The 12,500-nt window shown below is 31.5% G+C and overlaps 1 protein-coding gene across 1 annotated transcript; it reads left to right on the top strand.

Moving 5' to 3' along the window:
• The first annotated feature begins 1,071 nt into the window (after positions 1-1,071).
• On the top strand, positions 1,072-8,096 carry LOC144979384 (uncharacterized). Its single transcript, XM_078926033.1, has 3 exons — positions 1,072-1,308; positions 5,735-6,175; positions 7,590-8,096. The coding sequence occupies exons 1-3, from the start codon at positions 1,254-1,256 to the stop codon at positions 7,649-7,651; spliced, it is 558 nt and encodes a 185-aa protein (XP_078782159.1). The 5' UTR covers positions 1,072-1,253; the 3' UTR covers positions 7,652-8,096.
• Positions 8,097-12,500: the final 4,404 nt, after the last annotated feature.

Here is a 12,500-nt window from a genome sequence, read left to right on the forward strand (position 1 = left end):
ACGCTATGAATTCATTGCATTTTTCTTCTTTTTTTTTCACTCAAAATTGATAATTTATAGTGCAAAGTGCCCAGAGCTTGCCTTTTACACGAGAATGAGCGCTGTATAAATGTGTATTATTATTATTATTATTATTATTATTATTATTATTATTATTATTATTATTATTATTATTATTTTATTATTATTATTATTATTATTATTATTATTATTATTATTATCGTATTATTTATTATTATTATTATTATTATTATTATTTATTATTATTATTATTTATTATTATTATTATTATTATTATTATTATTATTATATATTTTATTATTATTATTATTATATATATTATTTGATGATATGATTATGTATTATTGATGATATGATGATGATGATGATTGATGATGATGATGATGATGATGATGATGATGATGATGATGACATGCTAAGATGAATATTGAGACAATGATTATTTGATAGGTTTATTATCAATGCCTAAATCCCAGCAACCAGCAATTTATTGTTCGTTATAGTCTCACATCAAAGTCGTGTAGGCGTAACTTAGCCTTTTCTGCTTCTGTATCGTTCGGTACCTATAATTTTTTTCTTTTTTTTTTTTGGTTAAAGGATGAAAAAAGATTGAAATATTATTGTTACTTGAAGAGTTCATGGAGGGTGAGGGGTTAATTGGGCAGTTAGGGGATATATTGGGTTGGTGGTTTGTAATTATTTTTTTTACTCTTTTAGATAATTTAACAATTAAATAGCAGATCACGCTTGGATGTGGAGAGGAGATAAATTGTGATGTTCTGATTGGTGGATCGCAAGGATCCTGGACCAATCGGTTAATCGGTTTATTGATGATTAAGAGCTGTTTGTAATGTGTTTAGAGAAGTGTGTGTGCGGCTGATAGAGGTTTAATAGGGGAGTGGTGGATTCTGTGGGTTTTGATTGGTGGAAGCAACAAACCACACGACAAGCCTTGCTGACCACCACCGACAACTCACTCACTGACCACACTGTCTGTCACAATGCGACTTACACCAGACACCTACGCTACGATTGGTTAACACGTCTGTGACGTCATCACAAACCGACCAATCAGTTTAATTCGTAGTCACGGTCACATCACCATTTGGCTTTAAATACGAATCAGATCTTAAGAACTTGCATTTATTTTTCATTCAAGTCAGCTCGAAAACGATTCACACGTATAATAATTTATCAGTAAAATATCCCAGTAAAAATATAAAATTTTCAAGATGAATCTCCAACTACTCCCTCAGTATTACGGTCAAATAAATCTAGCCTTTGTCGGTGAGTAATGTATTTTTTTTAATTCAAATGTATTTATAATTTCTTTTTAAATCTTGCTGCTGATGATAATAATGATTATTAATATATTGATGATGATAATTATAATAATACTAATATTAATTATAATGGTGATAATAATTACAATAGTAATAATAATAATATTAAGAATGATAATAAATAATAATAAGATAATAATAAGATGATAATAATAATAATAATATTATTAATAATAACAAGGTTCTGTGTTGTATGTTGTGTGTGTGTGTGTGTGCTTGTGTGTGTATGTGTGTGTGCGCTTGTGTGTGTGTGAATGAGTGTTTTAGCCAATGTAATTTGTAATTAAAGCGCTTAGAGTCTGGTGTCTCGGACTTATAACGCTTACATAAGTTTTCAACAATAATAATAATAATAATAATAATAATATAATAATAATAATAATAATATAATAATAATAATAATAATAATAATAATAATAATAATAATAATAATAAAATAATAATAATAATATAATAATAATAATAATAATAATAATAATAATAATAATAATAATAATAATAATAATGATAATAATAATAATAATAACAATGATAATATCAATATAATAATAATAATAATAATAATAATAATAATAATGATAATGATAATGATAATGATAATTATAATTATAATAATATTAATAATAATAATAATAATAATAATAATAATAATAATAATAATAATAAATAATAATAATAATAATAATAATAATAATAATAATAATAATAATAATAATAATAATAATAATAATAATAATTGTTGTTGTTGTGTTTTTGATGGGACCCCAGATTAATATTGTGGATTCACTCAACTCAGAAGTGTTCAGTGATATGTCCTTCTCTAGGGCATGCCACTCTGATATTTGTAAGCACAAATAATATTTTAAACAGTGAACTTAATGAATAATACCTATTTAAGCTATAACTAAAATCAATTAACTAATAACAAAGGGGAGAAACTCTTTCCTAGAGTAATTCTATGTATAAGTCCATAACAGTTGAATAATAATTATAAAAATATAATATAATAATAATAATAAATAATAATAATAATAATAATAATAATAATAATAATAATAATAATAATAATATATAATAATAATAATATAATAATAATAATAATAATAATAATAAAAATAATAATAATAATAAGAAATATTTTTTTGTGATTTTACGATTGATGAGGCTTGTAGACATTCGTAGAAAAAATATTTTATCTAAGAGAGAAATCGTCACTTTTCAAAAATGCCCTTCTTTTCTAACTTCTAGCCAGCTAATCTCTGACTAAATCAACAATACGTATAACACCAATTCTAAAATCCTTCCACTGGCTGCCAGTACAGTTTCGTATAGATTTTAAAGATTCTTTGTGATGTACATAAATTATTATGCGGATATGTGGTATTGTGGTATGACACTCGCTTTCGGATCGGAAGGTCATGGGTTCGTGCCTGGCTCGGCGCATAGTTTAGTCATTGGAAAAGGCTTTTTATCCACTGGTTTGTCTTTGGGAATTAATTCTGTAATTCTACCAAATAATACGTTAAACTAATATGTCCGTAACTTCTAGGCAATGTTCGCAAAATCCCACTCTTCTAGAACACAAATCAACGATAGAAATGTGTTAAATAAGATAGAAAGGGGGTGGCAGAATTATGTTGGAATTTCCACGAGGATAAAGATTACCTATACAAAAGCATTTTGGTACACCTAGTATAACTAAATGTCAATAACTTTATAATCCGAAACAGAATTACCATGATATAATTCCTATCTTCTTTATTGTCAAGAATGGGGTATAAGCGTGGTCCTCATTTACAAAAATGATACTAGATATTATTGCTGTGGCGCTACTGTTAGTTTTCAATTATTATTATTATTATTATTATTATTATTATTATTATTATTATTATTATTATTATTATTATATTATTATTATTATTATTATTATTATTATTATTATTAGTATTATGATTATGATTATTATGATTATTAAAATTATGATTATTAAATTATTATTATAAAATTATTATTATAAATTATATTATATTATTATTATTATTATTATTATTATATTATTATTATTATTATATTATTATTATTATTATTATTTTATTATTATTATTATTATTATTATTATATTATTATTATGTAAGTATTGGTGGTATTACAGTTGTATCTTTATGATTATTAATGGTATCATTTAATGCTTTGGTTTCATTTACCATTTTTTTTCTCACTTTCATGTACGTTGTCATCAAATTGTCTGAATTATTGGTGAGAGCGTAAGATTAAATCAACGTTATTTTTGTTTGTCTTATTTCGAGTATGGAACTAACACTTAGCATAGCAGACCTGCCTAATTTAAATAGGGAAATAAAAATCGTAGTTTAAGGGAAAATAACATCGTAGACATTTTAACTACCCTTAAAAATCACCAGCTTGTCCTTATAATGCGTGGGGAAAAATTTAGCCAAAAATCCGTAGATTGGAAACGTATAGTGATATTGATGGTGGTGTGATAATGGTAATGGTGGTAATAGTGATGATTGTGGTAGTAATGATGATCGTAATATTATTATTATCATCATCATCATCATCATCATCATCATCATCATCATCATCATTATTATTATTATTATTATTATTATTATTATTATTATTATTATTATTATTATTATTATTATATTATTATATTATTATTATTATTATTATATTATTATTATTATTATCTTGTCCCGTCCTACATCTTAAATGTTGCTGTTGACCAGGGACCCCTTATACAGCGCATTGAGCACGTTTAGTGGATATTGCTCTATATAAAAGCTCAATTTTTAGTTATTGTTATGAGTATGAGTCTATGTGGTCTAGTTTCCGATAGGCGTGGTTACATTCCCTTCCACTTTGTTCCTATTGTTAGGGAGCTAAAAGGTGATATTTCTTATTTAATTTTCATCTTTGAACTCTCTCTCTCTCTCTCTCTCTCTCTCTCTCTCTCTCTCTCTCTCTCCTCTCTCTCCTTACCATCCATAGGAAAATCGTCACATTCGTTACGATGCGGCCCACAATTTTCTTATTCTTATTCAATTTTGTTATAATTATAGCTATGCAAATTCGACACTGTGCTACTGAGATGATTTTTCTGATCAAAATATAGCCTTTACTCGTCGCTAATCTGTTTATAATATACACGTTTTTGGGTAAAATTCTAAAAATAGCTGGTAAGGAGAGAGTTATACTTGAAGTTCACTTTTCGTCAGCAAGACATCATGGCCTAATATTGTTTTGATACCAATGGTCACATGATGGGATGAAGCACTGCACTCTGGTTGTCCTGGATGCGTTAACCCTCTCCATACCAGCCTTTTTACAGGATTTCCCACAAAACGTAACACCCAACTAACACAAACATATATTTTTTATCATTCAAACACAATAGCCGTAAGATTCTTGCCATACAAAGTTTCTTTAGCAAAACATGCTCTACAACACAACACACTGTTCATTTTCTTTAAATTTCTTATGTGGGTACACAAGGATTTTAAATAAGAAAAATGTTTGTTGTATCGTAACGAATGTAACGATATTCCTATAGTTGGTAAGGAGAGACTTAATGACATGACATGCTTAGATTCTACGTCCCGTCCAGAAATCTGAGATCAAAGTCTGATAATCACATACCTACCCTTGGAGCCAATAAATGACTCGCAAAATTGGCGACCACGCATTTGAACATTCGGCACACTTTATCTGGAACTCCCTTCCAAGATATATCAGAGACAGTGATGACGAATAATTCTTTTAAAAACACAACTTTTAACGTTTAAAAAATAAAATGTAGCACTGTAGAATTAAATTGCTTTGTTTCACATAGCATGGTTGAGTGGTTGTATGTTTGAGCGGTTTGAGCTTATTGATATGGCGCTATATAAAGACCATATTATTATTATTATTATTATTATTATTTATTATTATTATTATATTATTATTATTATTATTATTATTATTATTATTATTATTATATATATTAGTATTATCATTAGTATTATCATTAGTATTATCATTATATTATTATATTATATTATATTATTATTATTATTATTATTATTATTATTATTATTATTATTATTTATTATTATTATTATTATTATTTACTATCATTATTTATTATTACTATCATTATTATTATTATTATTATTATTATTATTATTATTATTATTATTATTTATTATTATTATTATATTATTATTAATATTATTATTATTACTATTACTATTATTATTTTACTATTATTACTATTATCATTATTATTTTTATTATTATTACTATTTTTTTTTTCTGGGTTTCTTTTTTTTTATTATTGATTTTCTTATTTTTGCTTCAACTTTCAGAGCTTAACTTTCCACCAGTGCTTGTCCTTCCGGATTTTTTACTTCGTAACGCTGATGGGGCCTCTGCTGATGAAGGGTTCGAAGATGACGATGCGCTGTGGGATGGGCTTTCTGAGAATGACCCCAATGATGAGGACTACATTAAAGATGAGCCTGATGACGGGAGCATGAACAACGACGAAGGCTTCTCACAGCGTATACTTGATTTGTGTTATCACCTCTACGAACCAGGTGATTCCTTCCTGTCGTACTGGATGTTGGACCTGGATCACAAGGCTTACCGAATCATGGTCAAAAACATTGTCAAACGGTATTTCCCAAATTGGGTGGCGTTGAGTGGCCACGAGAGGATGGAAATGGCACGGATGCTGGCCAGCGGATTTGCAGACGTAGCGAAATCGAAGATAGAAAAACTGAGGGTGTCCCGAGGAAAAGACCAGGGTGAGTTAAGCTTTTCTTTTTTTTTTAAATAAATAAAAATATAACTTCTATCTGGAGGGCGTTCGGCCAAAACTATTCATCTCTGATAATGGCTTTCATTGGATCTCTCTCTCTCTCTCTCTCTCTCTCTCTCTCTCTCTCTCTCTCTATCTATCTTTATTTCTCTCTCTCCCTCTCTCTCTATCTTTCTTTCTTTTTTCCTCTCTCTCTCCCTCTCTCTCTCTCTATCGTCTACTTCTTTCTCTCTCTCCTCTCTCTCTCTTCTTTTTTTTCTCCTCTCTCCTCTCTTCTCTCTCTCTCCGAACCAATGAATTGGCCGTAAGAAAGTTGATATGAGATGGAACAAACAGGTGAAGTTTCCCACTCTTCAGGGATTAAAGTCTGAGGGTCAATACAGTCAAAACAAAAGACTTATGGGCAAAGGCCCAAATATTCCTCTTGTTTCATGTTTTGTTAGCATCCGCACTGGGTTCATTCTATCAATGTGTGTGTGTATGTGTGTGTGTATGTGTTTATGGGGGGGGGGGGGGGAAAGAGGCTGCCAAACGTGTTTAATCCATCTCAACCATCCAATTGTGTGTGTGTGTGTGTGTATGGGGGTGGGGAGGAAAGAGGCTGCCAAACGTGTTTAATCCATCTCAACCATCCAATTGTGTGTGTGTGTGGGGGGGGGGGGGAGGAAAGAGACTGCCAAACGTGTTTAGTCCATCTCAACCATCCAATTGTGTGTGTGTGGGGGGGGGGGGGGGGAGGGGGAGGAAAGAGACTGCCAAATGTGTTAAGTCCATCTCAACCATCCAATTGTGTGTGTGTGGGAGGATTATTATTATATATTTTATATTATTATTATTATTATTATTATTATATTATTATATTATTATTATTATTATTATTATTATTATTATTATTATTATTATTATTATTATTATTATTATATTATTATTATATTATTATTATATTATTATTATTATTTTATCATTATTATTTTATTATTATATTATTATATTATTCATTATTATTATTATTATTATTATTATTATTATTATTATTATTATTATCATTATTATTATTGACATCATTATTATTATTGACATCATTAATGATATTATCATTATCATCATCATCATCATCTTCATTCGTGTTTTTTTTTCTTTCTTATAACAGAATGGGCAGAATTTTTATTTTTATTATTATCATTATTATTATCATTTATTATTATTATTTATTATTATTATTATTATTATTATTATTATTATATTATTATTATTATTATTATTATTATTATTACTATCATTATTATTATTATTATTTTTACTATCATTATTATTATTATCATTATTATTGACATCATCATTAATGATATTATCATCATCATCATCATCTTCATTCACGTTTTTTTTCTTTCTTATAACAGCGTGGGCAGAACATTATCAACAGATATGGCCACGGATATATTTCGGAGAACTTGCCGTGTGAATGTTGGGGCCAGAGTGGCTCAGCTACCGAGTTCGATCCCCCACCAATGCGCTGTCTGGCCTTCAGCAAGTCACCTCGCCATAGCTTAATCCAAGGCCGTGCACCGCGGCTGACCCCTGGGTTATTGCAGTCTTCCCTTGGAATGGACCCCAAAGAAATATTTCCTATATATGAATTACGGGAATTTTTATTTTTTTACTCCATATAAAATTACTACGTATAGATCTACATTTTTATTATATTCTCCGTATATATTATTATAACACCCTATAATAATATATTAATATCATAATTACTCAATGTTATATGTCATCATATTCCATATAATATCATTATTATTACTCCATACTGTGTCATCATATTCCATCTATATCACATACTCCATGAACATATGAAGAGATTTGTATGTGTGCTTTGTTTTTGTTTTCGTTGTTTTGGTTTTACAATAAACTCCATCAAAACACTCAAAAGACTTCTTTGACATTCATTTCACCAATGCCGTGTATACACAAACAACAGAGAGCGGGAGAGAGATAGGGGGGGGGGGGAAGAGGTTGGGGTATATGGAGGAGAGTGAAAGAAAGAGATAAAACAACTTACTTTAAAAAGTGAGCTTTTCTACAGCGCAATATCCAATAAACGTACTCAAAGAGCTTTACAAGGGGTCCCTGACCAACAGCATCACTTAAGATTTAGGAAGGGGCGTGAAGCTTGTTAGGCGGTATTTCAATTTTTCGGACAGAGACAACGCTGTTAACGGCTAGTCCGGTCCTCAATTTACACCTGAGTACGGTGAAAGATTGTGAGTAAAGAGCCTTTTCCAGGGACTCAACTATGCACCGAGCGAGTCTCGAACCCAGGACCGTCCAATCCAAAAGCGAGAGTCATACCACTAGACCACATAGCAGCAAAAAGATATCATTGCCGCACTTGAATACACAAATTACAGAGAGAATGAGAGGAGGGGGGGGGGGGGTGGAGTATATGGAGAAGAGTGAGAAACAGAGATAGAGAGAAAAGGAGCTGGGGTGGTGTGAGAAGGAGAGGGGGTTGACCTCCCTTGGTGACAGGAGGTCACATGTTATGTCTTCTACCCTTTCTGTGTTTTTTTTTCTCGTTTTGTTCATTACTGTATTTGTCTTGGAATGGATTTACATGGTTTTGTCCTTACACTTATCGGAGTCCTTAGCTGAAATAGAAACAGCTATGTTTGTAGTATTAGTTTGGGGAGATGATGCTTCTTTTCCATGTAAATTGCTTCTCTGGGGTCACGATAGCTCAGTTGGTAGACCACTCGCTTCAAACGCAAAGGGATCGTGATCGATCCAGGGTGCAATTGTGATTGTTATTCTCACCCCTCTATCCACCAAGCAGTGAGTGGGTAGCTGAGTGTTAGATTTGGCGGAAAGTACTTTACGATAGACTAGCGTCCTATGCAACGGTTAGCAATCAATTGCTATTGTACGTTTCACGCTATAGAAAGCGGGATAAACTCCGGGTCTTATGGCTCTAAACAGCTACTAAGTTATTTCCAAAAAAATGAGCTTTTATATAGCGCAACATCCACTAACCGTGCTCAAAGCGCTTTACAAGGCGTCCCTGGTAAGCAGCAACATTCAACATTTAGAACGAGATAAGACGCCTGTTAGGCGATGTCACAATTTTTTCAGACAGAGTCAACGCTGTTAACGGCCAGGTACTCATTTTACACCTGGATACGGTGAGAGAATATCAGTAATTCAGTAATGAGCCTTTTCCAAGTTCTCAACTATGGGTCGCTTAGACGGGACTCGAACTCTGGACTTCTCATTCCAAAATGCGAATTTCATTCTAGTAGACCACATAGCTATATGGAGATTGGGGGGGGGGGGTCTCGCTACTTTACTCATATTCTCTCACAGTACTCAGGTGTAGAATAAGTATTTGGCCGATGTGGTATGTGGTCTGTGTTATGACACTGGCTTTCGGACGGAATGTGCTGGGAGAGCCTCGCTCGGCGCATAATTGAGTCCTTGGAAAAGGCTCTTTACTCACATTCTCACACCGTACTCAAGTGTAAATTGAGAACCTGGCCAAACAGGGGTTTAGTGGCTTGCGTGCCTTTTTAATCCGGAGGGCTATATATTATTTTGTTTTCGGACAAGTTAGGGGACAAGAGAGGGAATATGTGGAAAAGAAAGTGTTGGATATACAATTAGCGGCAAATTGAAAAAAGGGGAAAATATAAACATCTGTTGTAAGACCACCAATGTTATATGGACTAGAGACAGCAGCTGCGACAAAGAAACAAGATAAAGAAGTTGAGGTGGCAGAAATGAGGATGTCTGAGATGGTCACTGGGATGGACAAGAAAAGATAAAGTGAGAAATGAACGAATTCGAAGGTTGACTGAAGTGAAGAATGTATCAATAAAGAGATAGAAGATATATTGCAATGGTTCGGACATGTAAAGACACGAGAGAGAGTACGTGGAAGATAGTATTGACTTACATTTAGCGTAAAGAGGAATAAGGGACGCATATATGGATGGTTGTTAGAGTAAAGGAAAAGAAAAATTATGTCCAATATATATATATATATATATATATATATATATATATATTTATATATATATATATATATATATATATATATATATATATACCCGGGGTGATCGAACGATCAACACAAAATTTAAAATTCAAGTGTTGATGAAAAAAAATGGAACTTATGTCTATTGTCTTATTTATAGATAATTACGTTTTTAACTCCACAGCGTTTTTCACTTGTGCACAGAGATGATATTTTACTTGTATTCAAAATGTGTCTCGAAACATTTATAATACTCAACTTGCACTTATTTACAGGTCTGATAACCCAATACGTTTTTGTTTTGTTTTTAAGGGTTTTACGGCGCTTGCAACATATTAAGGTCATATCAGCGCCAGTAAAAAGGAAGAAACTGGGATAGTAAAAAGTTCTAGAATTACAATAAAGCATCCAAGAAAATGTAAGACAAAGGGGAATTGGTTCAATAAGAAACAGCTGTTGATTCCAAAAGCACTCTATCAAAGTACTTAGTTTGAGATCACCTAAAAGTCTCATCCAGACACAAGCACAGGTCCCCGCTAAGAGGAACACACTCAAATGTTTTACAAATCATACATAATATAAAGAAAGCATAATATAGTGCATAACAGAGAGAGGATTAACAATGAAAAAAAATATCATCTCCCAAAAATAACTATACATTCGACTGTTTCCCTCTCAGCCAGGGGATCTGGCCAGGACCAGGACAAAACCAAGTAATCTCATTCCAAGACAAACACAGAAAGCATGTTGGAAAACAGATATAAGGGGATAGAAGACACATTATGTACCCCCCTTCCCATTATGGGAGGTCAGGAACCCCGCCCAGATAACCCAATTCATTATGGGCTCATTAATGGACATATTTTTTTTAATGACGCAAAATGTTGTCCATTATAACAATGTTAAACTAGGCCTGTAAGTGGGTTCGGGTGTCAGACCTGTATATATGTACACGTCGACAGTAGTAGATGAGCACGTCCAAAGTCTGAAATCTATTTAGGGCTTTGTATTTTCAAGTCGAATGTTTGTTCAATGGACGTTTTTCAATTTTTTTGCCAAATGCCTGTCCCGTTATATTATATATTTCGCTTTCGGATTCTTTGGTATATTTTTTTGCAATAAGGCATGTGATCAAAGAATATAGTTAGAAAATCATTTATGCCAAAAATGGAAAATTTGATCAATAAATGAATAAACTACAGTTATTTATATACTCCACACCTGCTCAAAATAGCCTGTCGGTTGACAAAAATATATTTTTAAAAGTTTTGTTGAATCAAACAGCAATATTAATTTTCCTCCTATTCCTGCTTCATTTTAAAGAAACACCATATTAATTCATATCTATTAAGTTCTAATCTATAAAAAAGGGTATCAATTTTTGTCGGTGACATTTGACTCACTCTTGTAACGACAATCAATTTCGCCTAGTTTTTCTTCAATAAAATATCATATTCATTCAACTGGCAACATAAATACATCAAGACATTCCTCCCCTCACATGCTGAAAGCAAAACAAGAACGTGTAGCTACCTATTTTTCATCTACCAGCTTGAACTTATATCAAAATGATGAGTATTTACCATGACCCTCACTCCTGTAACGGGCTTTTTCTCATTCAAATTTTGAGAATTTTCAAAATCCTTTTAATCATTCTTTAATCAGTAAATTTTAGTGCTTACTAAGTCAAAATAATTGATTTATTACAATTCCTGTAGTGTCAAGTAACATATAATCTTCAGATTTTCATTCCTGTAACGCTCACTCCTGTAACGGTGAGCTGTGTTACAGGAGTGAGATGAGATGGAGACTTTAAATGTTTTAAAGGAAATTAAGTCTTTAGTTTCTTTCCGACTTTATCAATATTGTATTTTAAAACCCTTTGCAATATAGAGTGAACATTTAAGTGGGAAGAGAAGATATATCAACAAGTTATAGAGTTGGTTCTGTTGTTAACTCATCTTTATCTTCGTGAATAAACCACCGGATACAAAAGAAGGCACAGAGGAGGAGATACCATTCATGTAAATAAGACCAGAAAACATGATCAATTAAACACCTGCTCAATCTTAAACTTTAACCGGCTATTGAAGTATTAAATCTAGATAGGTTTTGGCAACCCAATCATGTTGTGCCTTTTATTATATTTTAATAAGTAAACGTTAATTTTGTTGAATAAGCTGTTGCGGTTGCAGTTGACGTAGCAAAATACTTTTGTTTTGTTTTGTTTTGGTCGATTGATAAAAATGATTTTAAGGAATATTGGGTAAGTATAAAG

This window comes from Berghia stephanieae, chromosome 9 (genome assembly GCF_034508935.2).
Source record: "Berghia stephanieae isolate SIO BIC M18660-M18661 chromosome 9, UCSD_Bste_1.3, whole genome shotgun sequence".
NCBI classification, from domain to species: Eukaryota; Metazoa; Mollusca; class Gastropoda; order Nudibranchia; family Aeolidiidae; genus Berghia; species Berghia stephanieae.

Bases quoted from the DNA above. Each gene is read 5' to 3' on its own strand.
- LOC144979384 (XM_078926033.1), top strand. From the start codon at position 1,254: ATGAATCTCCAACTACTCCCTCAGTATTACGGTCAAATAAATCTAGCC. The intron at 1,309-5,734 runs GTGAGTAATGTA...TTCAACTTTCAG, and splicing joins AATAAATCTAGCCTTTGTCG to AGCTTAACTTTCCACCAGTG. The intron at 6,176-7,589 runs GTGAGTTAAGCT...TTCTTATAACAG, and splicing joins GTCCCGAGGAAAAGACCAGG to CGTGGGCAGAACATTATCAA.